This window comes from Cnephaeus nilssonii (genome assembly GCF_951640355.1).
Source record: "Cnephaeus nilssonii genome assembly, chromosome: 15".
In the NCBI taxonomy this organism is placed as follows: domain Eukaryota; kingdom Metazoa; phylum Chordata; class Mammalia; order Chiroptera; family Vespertilionidae; genus Cnephaeus; species Cnephaeus nilssonii.
The window spans coordinates 11,861,864-11,881,251 of NC_137086.1; the positions used below are offsets into that span (position 1 = coordinate 11,861,864).

Below are 19,388 nucleotides of genomic sequence, written 5' to 3' on the forward strand. Positions count from 1 at the left end.
GGGCCGGTTCCTGAGGAAGGGGCAAGCTTTGGCGGGTGGGCGGGAGGAAGACGAAGACACTTCTAGCACAGCTTGGATGGTAGTTCCGTGTCTGCGGCTCAGCGAGGAGACCCAGCAGGCGTTCCTGCTCTGTCTACTTAGGGTTGAGAGCCTGGTGGGCCGGACCAAGGGGTCTGGATGTAGGTTCCAACAAATAGGAATTCATAACCACGGGCGCCGTTTGGACAGGGTGGGTGAGCCATAGGGCCGTCTGCTGCTCAGGGGAGCTGAGACCTCTCCTGTCCCCGTAACACCCCTTCTCAGGCTTCCCAAACCCCGGGCCTGACCAGTTCTTCCTCAGGTGCTTGGAGGACTTGGTTGGTTGGAAGAGAGAGTTATCATTTAAGGACCTGCCGGTCCTCCAGAGCTCCTGTTCTTCTTGGGCAACTCAAACAAGTCAGATTATTTTCCCACGAACTTGGGAACCTGTCACACACACATTCCCACGGAACTCGGAGAGCCTCGTCCTCAAGGGGAAGCAGTGTTTGCTGCCAAGCGGCAGGCACAGTGTACTCAGTTGCTAAGTGGTGGGAGGTGTTTCTGCCCTGATCCTTTCTTTGGCTCTCCTCATCATAACACAGCTCTCAGTTGACTAAACTCTTCCCCCTTCCAACCAGAAATGAGATCTTATTACACTGGGGAATAAAAGAAGCTATCAGCAAGAAACGAAAACAGCCCGGCCAGTGTGGCTCAGTGGTTGAGCATCGACCCATGAACCAGAAGGTCACTGGTTCCATTCCCTGTCGGGCACATGCCCGGTTGTGGGCTCAGTCACAGCCGATCGATGTTGATTCTGTCCCATTGATGTTTCTATCTCTCCTCTTTCACTAAAAAATCAATAAAAACAGTCCTTTACACAAAGTACCCATATCTGAGCCTGTTCTACATTTATTGAGAAGGTCATAGGCCCCAGATAATTATTAACCATAAAAAGTTTCCTGGTCTCCTTTCCTCCTGAGATGCTTAAGAGATTTGATCTTTTTTTTTTTTTTTTTTAAGTTAACAGCTCTAGTCACGTGCCAAGGACTGTTCCGGTGCTTCACAAATACTCACATTCTTTTTTACTTTGACTTTTGGATGAACCCTCATCTCCCCCAACTCTCGTGAAAAGAGGTCGTCCGACGTAGCATGTTCACTTGTCACTGCAAAGTCATTTCCCCCAACTATTCACTGTTCAGTGAAAAAAATCGCCTCCAGATCGGCATCCCACTTGGAGCTGTCACCTTCATCCTATTCCTGCCTCATCACTAACACACGGCAACCGGCGCACCTCGGGGCTTCACGTTGAAAGGGCAGAGTTGGGAGTTCCCCATGTAACGTTGGCAGGCACCTCTGATTCTGTAACAATATCCCATACACCAGTGATGGCGAACCTATGACACGCGTGTCAGCACTGACACGTGTAGCCATTTCTGATGACATGTGGCCGCATGCCGAGGATGAAACATTTGCTGCTCCTGAGGATGAAACATTTGCGAAATAATGTTTTTTCCTCGAAGTGACACACTACCCTAGTTATGCTCAGTTTTTTGGCGAAGTTTGACACACCAAGCTCAAAAGGTTGCCCATCACTGCCATAGACTGTGGGAGACAGTGGCTGGTAGGGGCCTGGAGCAGAGAATGAGCACCAGGTGAAACGAGCGCGTATCTGGAAGAGATGGGGGTTAAGAGCCATTCCACCACCAATTAGGATGTTGCACTAAATGCAGACGATGGGTGAAGAGGGTCTGGACTAACAGACAGGATTGGATGTTATAAAATGCTAAGGCCAGTGTGACTCAGTGCATTGATCCATGAACCAGGAAGTCACAGTTCAATTCCAGGTTGGGGCACATGCCCAGGTTTCAGGCTCAATCCCCAATAGGAGGCATGTAGGAGGCAGCCAATCGATGATTCTCATCCCTAAATTGTCTATCTCTCCCTCTCTCTTCCTCTCTCTGAAATCAATCTATATATATATAAAAGCCTAAGTGACCATTATCACCAGTCGACCAGTCGCTATGATGCACACTGACCACCAAGGGGCAGACGCTCAATGCCCAATGCAGGAGCTGCCCCCTAGTGGTCAGTGCGCTCCCACAGTCAACCTCCTGCAGCTGGCCAACCTCTCGAAGTCCCTCCCCCAAGCTGGCCAGCCAACTGGCCCCAATCAGCCGGATCAGGACTGGGTGAGACCGGCCCCAATGGTCGGCCAGGCTAAGGGACCCCACCCATGCATGAATTCGTGTACTGGGCCTCTGGTATATGATAACATGGTGCCATAGAACGGGAACTTGATTCACTAGAGTATCCCAAGCATCTAGAACAGTATTGAGCACATAGTAGATGTTCAATAAACATTTGTTGACTGAATCAACGTAAGCAGCTTTGTGGTGGTAAGGTGAACACCAGATTTTATGGGCTTAGTGCGGGAGGGACTGGTTTAGAGGCTGGGGTCCCAAGAGGCAACGGAAAAAAAGTGTTGGGATGGGACCTGAAAGAGTGTAGAAAAGGCTGGGAAAGCTGATGAACCCACAGGAGATTCATGCAAGGGTCACCGAGTTGGGCTCAGGGGAACGTAGACACTGTGAGTTTGTGGTGGTTTTGGGGAGACAAGGTCCAGGGCAGGGCCTTGGGCAGGCATGTCACCCACCCTGAGGACCCCCAGGAAATAAATTTCTCCCCCCTTGAGAAGGCCCTGGTTAGTTACCACCAAAGGCTACTGCAGATTTGCCCTGGGGACTCAGCGTGTAAGGCACGTGGGGGGAGCCTGGGGACTGAGAACACGTGATGGGCTTTGCACTGAGCCCTCGTCCATTTGTTTACCATCTTTCCATCCTCCATCCCTTTGCCAACAGTCAGTTCTCAGGGCCAGGCTGTGAGCTGGGTGCTGGGGAGGCAAATACCAGGAAAGCAGTGCCTTCCCTCAGGGCAATCTGCAGATCAGCACCCCTCCCCCCATCATTGTGCCGCCCAGCAGTCCTATGAGTCCTGATCCGAACCCTGCTCCGGTGCAGCAGGTGGGCTGGAGGGAGGGGAGCAAGGAGGAAAAGCGAGTTTGCTATTGTAGGGTCTCAAACCTGCTTATTTTGGTAAACGTTAACTGTCTTACTTCCTGGGTTCGGTCCCCTTGTTTCTCCCCAGGTTTCTGGCTGAAGTCCTTTTGAAATGTATAACCCACCTTGGCTGAGCCAAAGGAAACAAGAGACTGGAATTGAATGTGCAGACTGTTTGGGTCAGAGAGAAAGTCAGGCAGCGAACCCTGGCCCAGATGCCATGGGCACGGGACCAAATGGGAGAGGAAAGCTCAGACGGGTTGCACCTGGAGACCCACCCACACCGTGCTTTCCTCTCCTGTTCGGAGGTTCTGTGTTTTCAGAATGCAAACTGTTCTGTACGAGAGCCTGCCCCCTTCCCTCCCGGCGTAGCTCTCATCTAGGGCAGGGGAGGCTGCTGACGGCTGGGCTGCCCTTCTCCCCGGAGTGAGGCACCCACTTAGAAACCGACCACAGAGCCCCCCGGAGGGCACGGGGTTCTGGTGCTGTAGGGGAGGCGGCCACGAGATGTGCCTTCCCAGGGGGCTACCACGGTCTAGACGGTGCCCAGTGCAGACACGCGTGTCATAGGTTCGCCATCAGTGGCCTAGACGGTGCCCAGTGCAGAGGCTCAGCTCCGCCCGCCCGGAGGAGACCTGCCCTCTGAGAGCTTTGCCCAGGCCTGGTGGGAACTGCTTCCTGGCCTGTGGGATGCTGTAGCTGGGGAGCAGGGTGGAGCAGGGCGGGGCAGGGCGGGGCAGGGAGTGATGCTGAAGGAGAGAGGCACATGCTCTGGCCAGCCCCCGCCCTCCTTCCTACTCATTCTCCTCACACTTTCTCTCTCCCATCCTGGAAATCGGGGTCTTTGTCTGTGGGATCATCTGTGATCACAGCTCCATCCACAGCCTCGGGCTCTGCCCCACAGAAGCCTGGGACCTGCCCAGCGCCCCCCTCCTCCCTGAAGGTACTGGCCAGGTGCTGGTGGATGGCCCTGGAGCTCCTGGCAGAGACAGGGTGGCCCTGGGAACGCCCAGAGCTGGGGGTGAAGAGTCCTTCAACCACAAAGGAAACTCCCTGAGTGCAGCTCTCCAGGGAGGTGGGGGATCTGCCAGGAAGAGGGCCAGGGGGTTCCCATCCTGACTCAGGCCCTGAGATCCCTCCGGAGCCTTCTGGCTGCCTCTGCTCTGCCATGGCACGGGCCGGGGGGAGAGGGGTGCCCTCCCCCGCTGACAGTCTAGCTCAAGGCAGCAAGGATGGGCCCAGGCCCTTAGGCCGGCCTGCACTGACGTCCCTGAGGGGCAGCAGGGTCACTGGAGGGAGGAGGACACAGCGTTATCACTCTGCTATTCCTCTTAAAAAAATTATACATATATATAATATATATATATAGTTTGAGAGAGGAAGGGAGAGAAATAGAAACATCAATGATGAGAGAAAATCACCGATTGGCTGCCTCCTGCACGCCCCACCCTGGGGACTAAGCCTGCCACCTGGGCGTGTGCCCCGACTGGGAATCGAACCGTGACCTCCTGGTGCATGGGTCAACGCTCAACACTGAGCCACGCTGGCCGGGCACCCTGCTCTTCCTCTTGACCCCAGACAGACTGTTCCCCTAGCCTGGTGGGTCCCAGTCCTCACGCTTGGACAGAAAGGTGTGCCTGTCTCCTGCCAGCTGGCCCAGCCGACCCCAGGTAAGCAGCACAGTGAGGAAGGCGGGGCCTGTCCACCGGCCCCCATGTTCCCCGGCCGGCTCTGCAGCCTCCCATGCTGGCTGTTCTGTCTGGCTCCTTGGTCTCCTGTCTCCTGTGGCCACACCTACAACTGCACTGGCAGGATGACAAGCCTATCTCCCTTCCTCCTGACCACTCTCCCCCGGCTCTCCCTTGCCTCGGCCCCTGCCGGCTCCCCTCGCCCCTGGCTAACCAGCTGTGTAACCTGCTGCCAGGGCTGGGCTGATGGATGACAGGCCTTCCCCACTCCGCTCTTCCTCCACCTCCCCTTCACTCCCCGCCCTTCCCAGTCCCTTCTCCTCACCCCTCCCTCTGCCACATACTCCATCATCAGGGAAGGCTCCACAGGGAAAGGCCGCTGGGTACGCTACGGAGAAGGTGGGCTGGGGAGATAACGGCAGTGCGGGCAGCTCCTGCAGATGAGGTTTCCCGGACCCCCCTGGGAACGCGGTATACCCGAAGGAGGACGCTCCTGGTCCTCCTGATGCTCCATCCCTGACTGGGAGGGTGAGGGGGATGGCTGGGGCCTTGGTGGTCAGAACTGAGTTTGAATCTCAACTCTGACAGCTATCAGCATCATGCCCTGGGCAGGTAAGCCTCAGCTTCTCTGTATGTAAAGTGCAGATAATATCGACCTCGGTGCCTTGCGATCAGGGTTAGCTATGTGAATGTTGGCTCCTGACTCTGCTATCGGGGTGCTGGCCCACCCAGTTCCCCGGAAATCTCTCCCCTGCATCCGGGATTCCACCAACGCTAGCCCTTCCCTACGGGCCTTCTGCACCAGGCGGGCTCACACCCACGTCATGCAGTCCCTCTGCTTAGTTAGGAAGCTGGAAGGCAGAGAGGTTACCAGTGGCCAGAGGATAGGGGGAGCTGTAGCAGAGCCACGGGGCCAGAGTTCAGAGCCCAGGCCCGTGTGCCGGCAGGAGCCGGCTGCCGAGGAAGCAGCCCAGAAACTCAGGGGCCTGCGTGGGGCAGTGCCCTCAGCGTCCCTGGCTCCGTCTCTCGCTGCAGCAGCGTTTGCACGGAACAGACCCAAGAACACCCTTCTTCCGGCCTCCGACCACCCGCCGACCTCTTCCACTCACCACCTTGGGAACCGCCTCAGCCATCTCAGCCTCCAAGACCAGCGACACCTGTTTTTGATCTTAACTCATTGCCGAACAACCATGAGCTCCCAAACTCAGTGATTCCACCAGGCGGACCAGCACCCGCAGGCCTCCCGCACCTACCTCTCTGGGCTTCTATTTGGGCCCGAGGACGTGGCTCTGGAGGGCGTGGGTCACTTCTTTGGTGAGTTGGAGGAGAAGAAGGTCAGGGCGCCGAGCGTCTCTTAAAGATGCAAAACCAGCGCAGTGGCTGCATTCTCTCCAGGATGCGCTGAAGCCTCCCCAAGATGAGTGGGCAAAACTCAGGGCGCATGGAAGCCCCCATGGCCTTGGAGAGGAACCTGAACCAGGCCCTTGTGGACCTGCCTGCCCAGGTTCTACCTACAGGCCCTCTTCTCTGTGACTTCCTGGGGAACCACTTCCGGGGTGAGGAGGTGAAACTCATCAGGAAGATGGGCGACACCTGACTCACCTCCGCAGGCCGCCGGCCCCCAGGCTGGGCTGGGCGAGTAGCTAGCTCTTCTACAGGCTCACCCTCAGGCACGACCAGGAGCCTGTGGAGCCCAGAGGCCTCTGAGGGGCCCTCTGCATCCCCTGGTGTCTGGCTTTTGTCTGAGCCTCTTTCTCCCTGAAACCACTAGCCATCATTTTAACCACCCTGAGCCCTCTCCCATGCACTGGACCACATGGAAACAATGAAGCTTTTTGTAGCGCCCCCCCAAAAAAAAACAAAAGGGGGGCCTGGTGGGAGTGAGAACCAGCTCTGCTCCTGCCTCTGTCACTTACTGGGTGACCGTGGGGAAGCCCTGTTCCCTCTGAGCCTCAGCGTCCTCTTCCTCATCTCGCAGGGGTGGGGCAGAGGGACTGCGAGCTTTGTGAGGTCTTCCTGCCTTGGACAGCCTGTTCCCTCCCCTGCAGAGGGACCCAGCGCTGTGTATATAGTGGGCCTGCAGCGTCGGGCTGTTCATAAGGTGAACATCTAGTCCTCATTTCCCCCAGCCTCCATTTCCTCTCTTCCCCGCCCCCATCCCGGCGCTTGGGGCCTGTAATCAATGAGCCGTAAAATGGGAAAGTATCAGGAACTAGCAAAGCATGGAGAGCAGCTGGGGCAGGGGCTGCCAGCCTGTCACCGTGGCCCAGCCTCCCACGTCCTCCTCAGGCCGCCAGTGACTCAGCGGCCCCGGCCCCCAGCTAAGGATCGGAGCGGGCAGGCCTATTTCCGACCGGTCCACAGGCCTGACGTTAAAGAGTAATGGAATCTACGTGTGCTGACGTGAAAAGGTGCAGCCAGGGTGTCTGACTGAGTCATGAAAGCAGGTTAAACAATAAAGCGGTCCCAGTGAGGTTATTAATAGAAGTGTTTGCGTATATAAAAATATGAGCGGGGAGACGCCACTCTGGACAGCAGCTACCTCTGGGAGTAGCGTACAGGGGGAAACATTCACATTCAACTCTATACACATTTCCTCTGTTGAACCCTTAAAACAAGCATATATGTATAATATGCTTTAATAACAAAAAGGAGGTAATTTTATAATAAAGTTACTTCCATTGCTGGGTGGTGGGGGAGCCGGGCAGAAACACGCGCAGGCTAATAAAGAATGCTGCCTGGGGCTGGGCCTCGATCAGCCGTGGCGGGGAGGCCAGAACTCCTGCCGGTCCGCAGCACTAGATCTAACGTCAGAGCACAAACAGTTTGGTTTTTTAAAAGCAAAAATCAATTCCTCAATGAGTCTGGTTTGTCCGATCAAATCTGTCCAACTCTCTGATTCTGGAGGCGGAAGGGAAATAACTGTAAAGAGACCCTTGGTGTCTGCAGCCCAAACCTGGACCCGCGGGTGGGCAGTCGGGGCTGAAGGCCCCGCCCCCGGCCCCATGCAGCTGAGAACCGAGCCCACATCAGCACTGGGGTCCAACCCCGCTCCCCCAGAGGACGCAGCCCCGGGGCCTGGGGGAGCCTCTAGGAAGGACTCCCAGGAGCCCTTCGCTCCTGCCAGGCTGGCGCATGCTGAGGAGGGAAGGTGGGACGAGCCTGCGGGTTCCAACCTGTATCACCGGGAGGTACATTTGGTGGTGGGGGTGGGGGGGCTGGGGAGGGCTCGAGGGCTGTGGAGGGCACTTGGACTGTCGGATTCTGTCAGTATGTCCCGCCCCGAGGAGTCAGCACGGGCTGAAGGATGCAGTGAGACACACGTTTATTGTGGAGCTGCAGCGGGGTCCTCCCTCTCTCTGGGAAAGCCCAGGGCACAGCACCAACAGAGGGATGGACAGACCCCCAGAGGGACACATGGATGGTGCAGACTCATAGAGACCATAGCGCAGCCACACAGGCACAGAGAGACACAGGCCACAGCACCAAGAAACACACACACACACAGACACACACACACAACACCACAGGGCCGGAACACACGGACAAAGTGCAAGTTTTGGGGCTCCTGCATAGACAGAGCGAGGGCCACGTGGGGAGGGGCCCCTGCTGACCTCCCCCAGGCCTAGGCACACCCAACAGCACACAGACAGGCAGATGCCCCAGCCAGCCGGCCAGCCTGCCACACAGACAAATGAACTGCACGGGAAGGATGCTCGTGGCTCCCCAGACCGTGGGGAGCTGGGACCCCCAACCCCCACTGCACTGATTCCCTGCTCAGCCCAACTCCCACCCCACTCCCCCTTTGCTTTGGTCTTGCCCACTGGGGCTTGGGGCTGGGGAGCTGGCAGGTGGCAGGAGGGAGAGGAAGGGGTAAGGGCCCAGCTCAGTCTCTTCTCTGAGAGCCCAGGGCGGAGCCGGGCGGGCAGTGGGGAGCGGGCAGGGCCAGCTCAGGCTTGGGGAGGCTCCTGGCAGCGCAGGCACCGGTCCATCCCGGACTGGTACTGCTCAAGCTGCAGGGTGCAGCTGGAGAACCCAAATCGGGAGCAGAGCCGGGAGGTGGCTTCGGCCAGGACAGCATCCGGGTCCGCAGTGGAGTCTGTGGGAAAGTGATAAGAGACAGCAGGTCCCCAGGGGTGCCGGGAACCAGGCCGGGGCCGAGATAAGGACCAGTGAAGGGGGACCCAGGAGCGTGCACAGCATTCAGGCCAGGCTTCAATGGGGAGCTTTATTTGCTTTCCGTGTTGTATGAAAAGCATAAACACGCCAAAGAAAAGGCTGGAGAGACTCACCCCAAATCGACCAGGCTAACACACTAAACTGTTCTTATTTTTCTATTCTCTTCTGCTCTCTGAGTATCAGTATACAGCTGTATGTCAGCAGCCAGGCCACCCGATTTTCCGGGACAACCCAGATGTTAAATATTCTGTCCCATTGCCCCTCTAGAGCCATCGTCAAATATCCCACAAAGTATCATATTTTTGGCATCCAAATTGCATGCCTCTGATTGCTTCTTGCATCTGGAAGAAACTCAAAAATCCTTTGTCAGCTTGTGAGTCACCATATATATTTTTAATAGTTGAATCATAATGTAGAGATAATTTTATATTCAGCCTTTCCTTTTAGCATTATACCATAAACAGTTTCCCTAGTTGCCATACAGTATTCATAGTCATCATTTTTAGTAGGTATGTGGGATCACTGAGTGGAGGTGCTGGATTTGCCTAACTGTGCTTCATCACTAGCTCCTACCCAGGTGGGTACTAGTGACCTTGTAAAGGGTTACTAGTTCCCTGCACTACTTTGGAGAGGGTGAGAGAGACAGAAAGAGAGAGAGAGAGAGAGAGAGAGAGAGAGAGAGAGAGAGAGAGAGAGAGAGAAGAGAAAGACAGAGACGGAAACAATCTCAGTAATTCAGGCTATCTACCTCTGTTTTGCGGGGGGACGCTTCTAGGAATAACTGGCGGGGCCAGTGTGGACTCACCGATGGCCAGATGTGCAGAGGCAATATGGTAAGTGAGCGTCAAGGACCACATGTGCAGTTCGTGAGTTGCCTGGACTCCTGGCACTGACAGCAGGGTATCCCTCACCGGCTCAAAGCCCACATTTCGGGGGGCACCTGCAAGCAGCATCCACCAAGCCTTACTACTGGGGCTATTCCTGCCCAGGGACAAGTCCCACCAGACTCCCCCTCCCCCATTCTGTACCCCCTCAGCCTGTGACCCCACAACTCAGCCTGTGCCTGAATCCTCCTTCCAGCAAGAGGCCCCATGGCCCCGGCCTTCTCCCCACACACATCAGAGAAAAGAGAGGCGCCCCGTGCTAGATAGTGAGGTCAGAGCGGGCCCAAAGGATGGGGAACAGTGGGGTCTGAGTCACCTTCCATGAGGACACGGAGAACATCTCGGAGGGTGGGAGCCGTGGACCCAAGGGCGCAGATAGAGAAGAGGAAGGTGCTGATGGGATCAGCTGCCTTGCACTGAGGCTGAGACAAAGAGAGACCCCTAAGCCCGGAAACCAGGGACCTTTCAGAGGAAGATCTAGGGGTGTCCTAGACAAACAGGACCTAAGAGGCCCCTGAGAACCCTGCTCAGGGGAAAGGGGCCAGGACCCCAGGCAGGGATCCTGGGGAGCCAGGAGCTGGAGTGGGGAAAGGAGGCTGTGGGCCCTGGGAAGGCGGGGATGGGGGTGGAGTTGGGGGAGGAAGGCTGGGACAGGCCGGGTGGACAATACCTTGAAGTAGATGAGGATGGAGGCAGCCAGCACCCCAAGGCTCTGCAGGAGGTCCCCCAGTACATGCACAAAGGCCGCCCGGACACTGGTGTTCACCAGGGGCAGGTGCTCCCCGGACCCCTCCTCCAGCGGTGCATACTCAGCCCCCCTAGACCCATGGCTGTGCTGGGGCCCAGCCTGGTGCAGCACAACGGCCATTCTGAGGGGGAAGCACAGCAGCTCAGCCGGGGGGGGGGGGGGGGGGGCTGCTCCCAGCCTCCTCTCTCCTCCCCCTCTTACCTCCCCCTCTCTCCTCCCCCTTTCTCCTCCCCCTCTTACCTCCCCATGAGCTCTTTCTCCACCTATATTCTCCCTGTGTTCCCAGCCCCAGGAAGAAGACAACATTGCCCAAGAGAGAAAAATAGTGCAGCCCGGGGGCAAGAATAGAGCGCATGGTGCCGGAGATTTGAATTCAGACGCCGGCCCTGCTACTTAAATAGCTGTGTGGCCTGGGTGGTTGCGAGCTTTCAATGCGATGACACTGATGACAGTCCCCAGCCAGAGTGGCTGGCACACAGCAGGCCTTAACGAGTGTCTGCTGACTCTGAATGTTAGGTCTTTCCCAGTTGTCTCTCAGGCATTCCCGGGCAGACTGCTGGGAAGTAGTGTTTTGCGTTGCCTGTCTGGCTGGGAGGGGAGGACCTGCTCTCCCCACCTGGAGGAGGGCCCCTTGCCCTGAACCCCACAGGGTGCCTGCTCCATACTGGACCGTACAGCAGATTGGCACAGACTGCGATGCCCGCGGTCACCAGCATGGCGCCCCCCTCGATGTGGTAGTCGCTGTGCAGCAGGCGGATGAAGGCCAGGTACAGGAGGATGCCCGTGACCATCCAGAGGGAGATCACAGAGGCCAACGCCCCCAGCGTCTCTGCAGGCGGAGACAAGCGATCAGAGACCCGCCGGGACCCTAGGAGGTACCCGCCGGCAAGACTCAGGCAGGAGCCATACCTGAGCGATGCCAGCCAAAGGTCATGGTGCGGGTGGCTGGACGGGTAGAGAGCCAGAGAGAGAAGAGGCTGCCTATCATGCTGCCCACATCTGCCAGCAGGTGGGCTGCGTCGGTCATAATGGCCAGGCTGTGTGCTAAATACCCACCTGCAAGGGAAAAACAATGTACATTCTCTGTAGAGGCATGGAAATGGGAGTGGGGGATACCCCAAAACGTGAGCTGTGATTTTTCACTGGTGATGGCATTCCAGATCGCTTTTATTTTCTTCTTTTCACTCATCCACATTTTCTAGTTTTTCTACAATGGCGTCTTAATAACAAGAAAATCGGGCTTTGGAAAGAGCAGATATCACAGAGTCCAGCCCTGGACCTCGCCTGGAATCTCCCCTGCTGCTGGATCCCTGGGCACCCACCTCCCTAGTGCCAGCCACCCCCCTCTCCTCGGCACCGCCACCCCCTGGCGCATCCCGGGACTCTGAGTGGAGCGTGGCGTAGGCAGGTGTCGGGATGATGGGGCTGGAGCAGCAGCTCTCCAACTTACCAACCACCTCCCCGGCCATGAAGACGCAGCACACGGCGCAGGCAACACAGAGCTGCCTCTGCGCCCGCAGCCGCTCAGGCGTGAGGCCGGGCTGTGGCAGGGGGTCCCTGTGGCAGTGGAAAGTCGTCTCCTCCGATGTGGACTCCATGGGCTCTGTGAAGAGACTGAGGCGGGCAACATGGTTCAACGGGGGCCTGGCCCACGGGCTGACTTGCTCCTCACTCTCAGATCCTGGACCCTGCAGACTGGCTCCATCAGACGTGGCCCATCTCTCGCTCCTTCCCAAGGCCTGGTCACACCCGGGACCTTGTGGACAGAGGGCCACACGAGAGATGGGGCCTAAATGAACACTCAGATCCCAGCCTTTCTTTTCATACACATTTCCCAGCTGGAAAGCACCTTAGAGATGGTCTAGTCCAGTGGTCGGCAAACTCATTAGTCAGCAGAGCCAAATATCAACAGTACAACGATGGAAATTTCTTTTGAAAGCCAAATTTTTTAAACTTCTTCTAACGCCACTTCTTCAAAATAGACTCGCCCAGGCCGTGGTATTTTGTGGAAGAGCCACACTCAAGGGGCCAAAGAGCTGCATGTGGCTCGCGAGCCGCAGTTTGCCAACCACGGGTCTAGTCTAACACCTTATTCAAGCAAGTGGAAGTGTGAGGCATGCATCTATTTGACTGGCCTGGAGCAGTTACTGTCTGCTCCTAAGGTTCCTGTGCAGATGCAAGAAAAAAAGGGTCCTGGTGCTTTCTGTCTGGTAATGGCAGCTAAGAGTGAATGGGGGACACAGTGAAAAAACATGGAGTTTTTACAACTCAGAAGTTACCTCGTAAACGGTTGAGCCTATTTTATTCCAAAGAAGAATCTAAAATATGAGTTTACAAGAGAAGCGTTGGAAAATTATTCCCCTATACCCTCGCCTTCTAATTCCACTTTTAAAAGCTTTAGGCCCTCACATCCTCCGGTGGGGGGTGTGCAGGAGGCAGCTGGTCGATGTCTCTCTCTCATCGATGTTTTTAGCTCTCTATCCCTCTCCCTTCCTCTCTGTGAAAAATCAATAAAATATATTATAAATAAATAAATAAATAAATAAATAAATAAATAAATAAATAAAAGCTTTAGGCCCTGGCTGGGTAGGTAGTTGGTTAGAGCATCATTCTGATATGCCAAGGTTTCAGGTTCAATTTCGGGTCAGAGCACATACAAAAATCAACCAATGAATGCATAAATAAGTGAAACAGCAAATTGATGTTTCTCTCTCTTTTAAATCAATTTAAAAAATAATAAAAGCTTGCCCTGGCCGGTTCAGCTCAGTGGATAGAGAGTCGGACTACGGACCAAAGGGTCCCGGTTTGGTTCTGGTTAAGGGCATGTAGTACCTTGGGTGCAGGATCCTGCCACCCAGGCTCTAGTCGGAGCATGTGCAGTGTGCAGAAGGCAACCAATTGGTGTGTTTCTCTCACACCGATATTTCTCTCTGTCTTTCCCTCTCTCTTCCACTCTCTCTGAAAACCAATGGAAAAATATTCTCGAGTGAGGATTTAAAAATAAAAATTTTAAAAATAAAAGATTTAGGAGAGCGAGAGGACTTACGGGAGCCACGCAGTTAGTGGTAGAGCTGAGACATACACCATTTCATGATGAGAGGCACCATAAGAAACACAAAATGAGCAAATCATCACACGTAGCCCTTCCTGGTCTCTGGGAGCTTTTGGTGGATGAGACAAACGTCTACACCGGAGGTAGCGACAGCCCTTCGAGCAGGGGAAGTGCTATCAGGGCTCAGAGAGAGAGACATCGATTCCAATAGGGAAACCGGGTTAAAACAGGAGCAGGCTCCACGAGAAGGCCTTGAAAGATGGGGCGGACCTGGATAAAGAGGCCGCGCGCTCACCAGGCAGAGGCAATGTGAAGGGCAGGTGGTGTGAAAGTGTGTGGCAGGACTCCGCACACGATCCTGGCCTTAGTGCCTCCCTCCCAGACCCACCTCTTGTGCCTCCACTCCCAGATCCTTCACCTTTCCTCCCTAGACATGCGGCTGAAGGGTAGCCCTTTAAGGGGGCAGTGGAATGTTGGGACCCAAAAAGTCTGAGGTTCCTGGCACAGAGAACTGACGGCCAGATTCCAGAGCTGGGTTGTCATGGGGAGGGCGGTGTGCAGACCGCTGTGGCTGGCCACGGTGGCGGTAGGAACACGGGCTTTGGAGTCTGCCACACGTTAGCTGGACTTGAGTCTGACCACAAGCACCCAGCAGAGGCCTCTCACACTGCACAGCGCCCAGGCCTCCCGTGACAAATGAACGGGGCTGAGGGCCTCATCTGGGGGTGCCACAGGCTGAGCTCAGGCTGGCTGAGTTTTAAGTCCATTCGAGCCCAATTCCCACCCCCACTACTATCTACCCAACCCGAACCCCAGTAAGAATAGAACCTTCCACAGAATAAAGGACCTACATACAGGCCTAGAAACACTCCCGGAAGTGTGACAGGAACGCCTAGGAGTGAACACGAAGGCTCCAGACAGAAACGCGATCACAGCAGCACAGTGGCCAGGGGGGCCTGGCCTTCCGGCTGAGGAAAGCTCCACCAAGCGACCGAATTGAGGTGTGAGGGAAGAGGGGGGACCTTTGGTGTTTGCAGGGAAAATTCAAGTGCTGGTAGGTAGGTTGATTAGTTGGCATTTCCTTCTGAGACTTAGAACCTGGACATGTAGGGTTCTAGGTGTGTTTCCAGAGGAGATGGGGAGAGGAGGGTGGCTTTCAAATCCATCCTCGTTCAGTGAGGTGTGCCAGGCAGCGTACACATGCTGAAGCTGGTCTAGCGGGAGAGACAGATGTGTCGCCAAGGACTGACTAAGCCAGTGGTCGGCAAACGGCTGCCGCTCTGTTGACTAATGAGTTTGCCGACCACTGTCATATACTACCCTTTACCTCTTTGCACACAATATGCCACAGTTGCCTAATCCTCACAGCTTCCAACTTCACGGTAACATTTAGTCTAGTCCAGTGGTCGGCAAACTCATTAGTCAACAGAGCGGTTTGCCGACCACTGGACTAAGCAAGGAGAGGCTGGGGCCCGGAGGACTGGGAACAAAGGACTTTGGAGCACAGGGGAGGGAGGACGCCACAGAGGGAGATGGAGAAGATGAGGCCGAGGTGGAGAAGGGGAAGCCAGACGCATGGAATGACAACGACAAGATATTCCGCTTGGGGTTTAAGTGTGAAGAGCCAGGGGGAGGAAGAGGAGGAGACATAAAAGGGGAGACCCTGATTGACAGAGCATACCTTTCCCGAGCCCTGAGCCCCCCTTGCTGAGGGACCAGTTTGGCGGGAAGAGAGGAGAGGAGATGGAGGGATCCAGACCAGACCAGGCCAGAGGCTCCCTGGGCAGCATTTCAGAGGAGGGGCGGGGCGGGAGGGAAGCGCCTCTTTCAGAAAATACTGCAGGATTTGGTGACTAATGGTCAAGTGAGAATGAAGGTGAGCAGGGAGTCCGAGATGTGGGTCTGAAGAGCAGAGAGAGGCCGAGGGGCCTCGGGGCCGTGGGTTAGATGCCTTTCCTGGTCCTGCAAGGCCCAGTGCAGCCGGTCGTCAAGGTAGCCACCCATCAACAGGCTGCTCCCTTTTGTTCTGCAGGAATTGGGCCCTAAAGCCCTCACTGTTGGTGTGGGTGTGGGTGTAGGTAGGGGTGCACGCTGTTCAGAGAGAAGGGAAGGCAGTTTTCTCCCCCTCGCCCTCCGAAACCCTCAACAGACAACAAATAATCCTGAGTGGGGTAGAGAGACGGAGGGAGGGGAGATGGTCTGCAGCAGAGATAAGGGAAGAGGCGCCGGGCCAAGGCCAAGGCCGGAGCCCCCGGGTGCCCAGGTCTGCAGTCCCAGCTCACGCAAGCACGCCCCCGCCCACCCACCCAGGTTGCAGCCCCGCCACAGAGAAAGATCCAGAAACACAAGGAGGCACCACAGCAGAGACAAAGGGAGAAGGGCTGGAGGGAAACAGAGAGACGGGGGGAGATGAGAAAAGCGACAAACGGACGGTCAGCCAACAGACAAAATGGCCAGCGGAGGGGACCAAGGAGGACCTGGCTTGGCCGCTCGGAGACCAGGCGGGCCGGGCCGGCGGTTCGCGGAGGCGGTTCTGCGGCCGCCCCCGGCCCGCTGTCCCGGCCGCTCGGCGCCTCATTTCACACCTCGCCGCCCCCGGCCCCGTCTGTGCGGAGCCGGGAATACCCCCTGCCGCCCAGCCCGCACCTGCTCCTGCCTCGTCGCCCCCTCGCTTCCCGGAGCCCGCCTCCCTCCGGGGGGCCCGGGAGACCCGCCAGGAGCCGGGCCCATCTCGGCCCGGGAGCCCACGGCCGCCCGGAGCCCCCGCGCGCGGATGGGGGGCCGGGCCTGCAGCCGGGGCTCCGAAGCCGGGCGGAGAGGCGCTGCCGCCGCCGGGGCCCCGGAGCAATGCGGACATCGGGGCGCCGGCGCGGACTCCGGTCCGACGGGGGCAGCGGCTCGCGGGGAAGCCAAGCGCGGTCGGGGCGGCGGAGGGTCCGGAGCGTGGGGGGCGGGCCGGGCAGCCGTTTCGCGGGACCGGGAGAGAGAGGGGGGCTGGGGGAGAGGGCGGCGGCGGGGTCCGGGCGGCGGGGTCCGGGCTACCTGGCGGGGCGCCGGGGTCCCTGGGGCCGCAGAGGAGCGAGCTCGCGCCGCGAAGCCCAGGGAGCGCGGTGGGTGCGCTGGGGCCCGCCGCGCCGAGGGAGACAACGAAGGGGACGGGGGCAGGCGGCTGGCCCGGGGCTGTCCTACCTCTTGAGGCGCAGGCCGCCCCCGGCGGCGTCGCGGTCCCGCGGGCTCACCAGGCGAGTCGTCTCCGAGCCCCCCGCGGCGGGAGCGGGCTCCATGTCCCCGCCGCCCCGACCGTCCAGGCCCCGCCGAGGGAGGGGGAGGCGCAGCCGGCCCCGCGCCTAGTCCCAGCGGCCCGCCGACCCCCGGGCTCTCCGCGGGGCAGCGGGGCCACCAGAGTGGAGGTCTCTGCGGCGACTGTGGCGCGGGGAGTCCGAACTGCGGCTCCCGCGGCCGCTGCAGCCCCGCCCCGCGTGGGGCGAGCTCCCCAAGCCCCGCCTCCAGGCTCCCCGCCCGTCTCCCCAGGCCTAAGCCCCGCCCCCGCCGCCCCACCCCCAGAGGCAGAGCCCCACTGCCCCGCGCCGGAGCCGGCGGGGGGGGGCACCCCCGCCGGGTGCCGAGACGCCTAATTTCCATAGCCCCGCCCCTCTGTGGCTTAGCCCCGCCCCCAAGCCCCGCCCACCTACTCCAGGCCGAGGTCCTCTAGCCAGGGGGGCCTCCTGGACCAACCTCCATCCAGGTAACCCCGCAAGCCCGCGAGCGAGCATCTCCTCTTCCGCCACCCCGTCATCGGGTGACCCCAGCCCCCTACACGGAGGCAGAAACGGGTGCGGATCCATGACCTGTCTCAGGAGAGCCAGAAAGAATGTGGGGTGAGCGGTGTGAGACAGCTGGGAGAACTCCAGGGACTCCGGCCAGAAGCCACTCGGTGGAGGAAGTGGGGTCAGAATGGGTGAGCTAACTCTGCTGCCAAGCACTGCACCGTTCATGATCGTTTATTTTTATACAGAAACTTGGGGTGACAAAAAGCTTCCTGCTCTCCTTCGATCTATTCTCACCCCTATTTTTCGGATGAGTAAACTGAGGCCCCGAGAAAGAAGTGTCCCAGCCGGTCATGCAGCCGGTGCGTAAAGGGCTGGGGCTGGACCCCGGGGCGCTACACCGGTGACTGAAGAGAATGCCGGTCTTGTGGCTCAGAGTTCCGGAGCAGCCGGAGGCGGGAGGCGCGGTGCGCCCTCTCTCTGGGGTCACAAGGCACGGTTCCTGGGGGGAGGCTGCTGTCGGCCTGCCAGCAGGTGATTCCTTACCTCAAGCCTGTATGTAGCACCTTCCCGGGCATTGCCCCGCTTTAACTGAACCCCGCGGAAAGGAGGGCCTGACAGCCGAGGCCGCGGCCCACCCTGGAGCTGCAGCCTCAGAGGCTCCGTGCTCTCTGCCCCTCACACCTGCTGTCGTGTAGATTGGAAGGGGGGCGGTGATTGGATTGTGCACTCCAAGCTGCGGCTCTCTGTGAACGCGGAGGGTCCGTGAGAGGAGGGGGGAGAGTGAAGCACGCCTGGGGAAACGTGGAGGGTGCGAGTGGTTAGGAAGCCCTGGCAAGAAACCCATCAACCTCACCCTTCAGAACACCCTGGGCGTCCTGAATTTTTGGGACTTTATTATTCCAAACAATGAGACCGCGTGTGCACTTCCAAGAAAAAAAACAAACAAAACAAAACAAAAAACCCGCAGCATGTGCCAGATAGAGTGGTTGGAAGTGATGGGGTTAATCCGGGAGGGCTTCTCGGAGGAGGTGAGGTTTGGACGGATTAGGCAAACTAGCTGGGCGGCGGGCTGGCTGTTCCTGCGGGGGCGAGTGCGGCTGGTGCCAAGGTTTTCGGGCGGCGGGTGCGTAGGTATCGAACTGCGCCGGGGGAGCCGTGCAAAACCGAAGGATGAGAGGGTCTCTGAGAGCCCCCTGCACTTCGCCTCCACCCACGCGGCGCCCAGCGGGCGCCCTGACCCCACTCCCCGCCCAAAGCCCACGCGCCGCTAGGGGGCAACCGAGGGGGTGGCGCTCTCCTTCCAACCTCCCCGAGAGGCGTGGGACCTCAGCTCCCTCCTGGAGTTACAGGGGGGCACACTGATGCTGCGGGAACGGGAGTCCCCAGCTAAAGTCACCTTGTTGGTTCGCGTCAGAGCCGGCGTGCAAGTCATGCTCCCGCCCGCCTTTTCCAGGGCCCCGGCTGGGCACGTCCCGCCTGGCGCCGTCGGTGTTCTAGGCTCCGCACCCGGCCCGGGGCCCCGCGGATTCCGAGAGAGGGACCCCCGCGCACCTGCAGGGCCCGGAGGCGGCAGCCCCGCCCCAAGTGGCTGGGGCGGGCGAGCCCGAGAGCAGGAAGAAACCGCGGGGCGCTCCGCGGGAGCAGGGGCTGCTGAGGCACGCCTCAGCTGATGACGACAGCAGGGGACGCGGTAGTGACAGCTATGGCTTCCTCCGGGGTTTCCCTTCTTGGGCAGTCCCCGGGCGCGACAGCGGCCCCGGGCACCGGGGATGGGCGGGTGGAGAGTGCGCAGACGCTGGCAGGTGCCCGCCCCGCTACAGGGCGGCGATCGGGCAGGCGGGAAGGGAAAGGGGCGTTGGAGCAGATGGATGACTGGGCTGCCCTCCGCCGCGACTCGCTGGGTGTCGGGCCTTGGAACGTGCTGCCTTCCGGAAGCCGGGACAGCGGCGCGAGAATACTCACAGTTTGCCTTTGATTGGAAATTTATGCAAGA

General features: G+C 58.3%; 1 protein-coding gene across 2 annotated transcripts; it reads right to left on the reverse strand.

Moving 5' to 3' along the window:
* Nucleotides 1–7,163: 7,163 nt before the first annotated feature.
* On the reverse strand, nucleotides 7,164–19,035 carry SLC30A3 (solute carrier family 30 member 3). Of its 2 annotated transcripts, none has more exons than XM_079791852.1 (8): nucleotides 18,947–19,035; nucleotides 12,024–12,187; nucleotides 11,483–11,629; nucleotides 11,249–11,402; nucleotides 10,496–10,694; nucleotides 10,142–10,247; nucleotides 9,747–9,881; nucleotides 7,164–8,861 (listed from the first exon to the last, which is right to left on the reverse strand). In XM_079791852.1, exons 2-8 carry the CDS (start codon nucleotides 12,169–12,171, stop codon nucleotides 8,713–8,715), a joined length of 1,038 nt encoding a protein of 345 aa, XP_079647978.1. In that variant the 5' UTR covers nucleotides 12,172–12,187; nucleotides 18,947–19,035; the 3' UTR covers nucleotides 7,164–8,712. The 2 variants fall into 2 exon arrangements, with proteins under 2 accessions (XP_079647978.1, XP_079647977.1); XM_079791851.1 differs by lacking the exon at nucleotides 18,947–19,035 and adding an exon at nucleotides 16,815–17,073 and having other exon boundaries at nucleotides 7,165–8,861.
* Nucleotides 19,036–19,388: the final 353 nt, after the last annotated feature.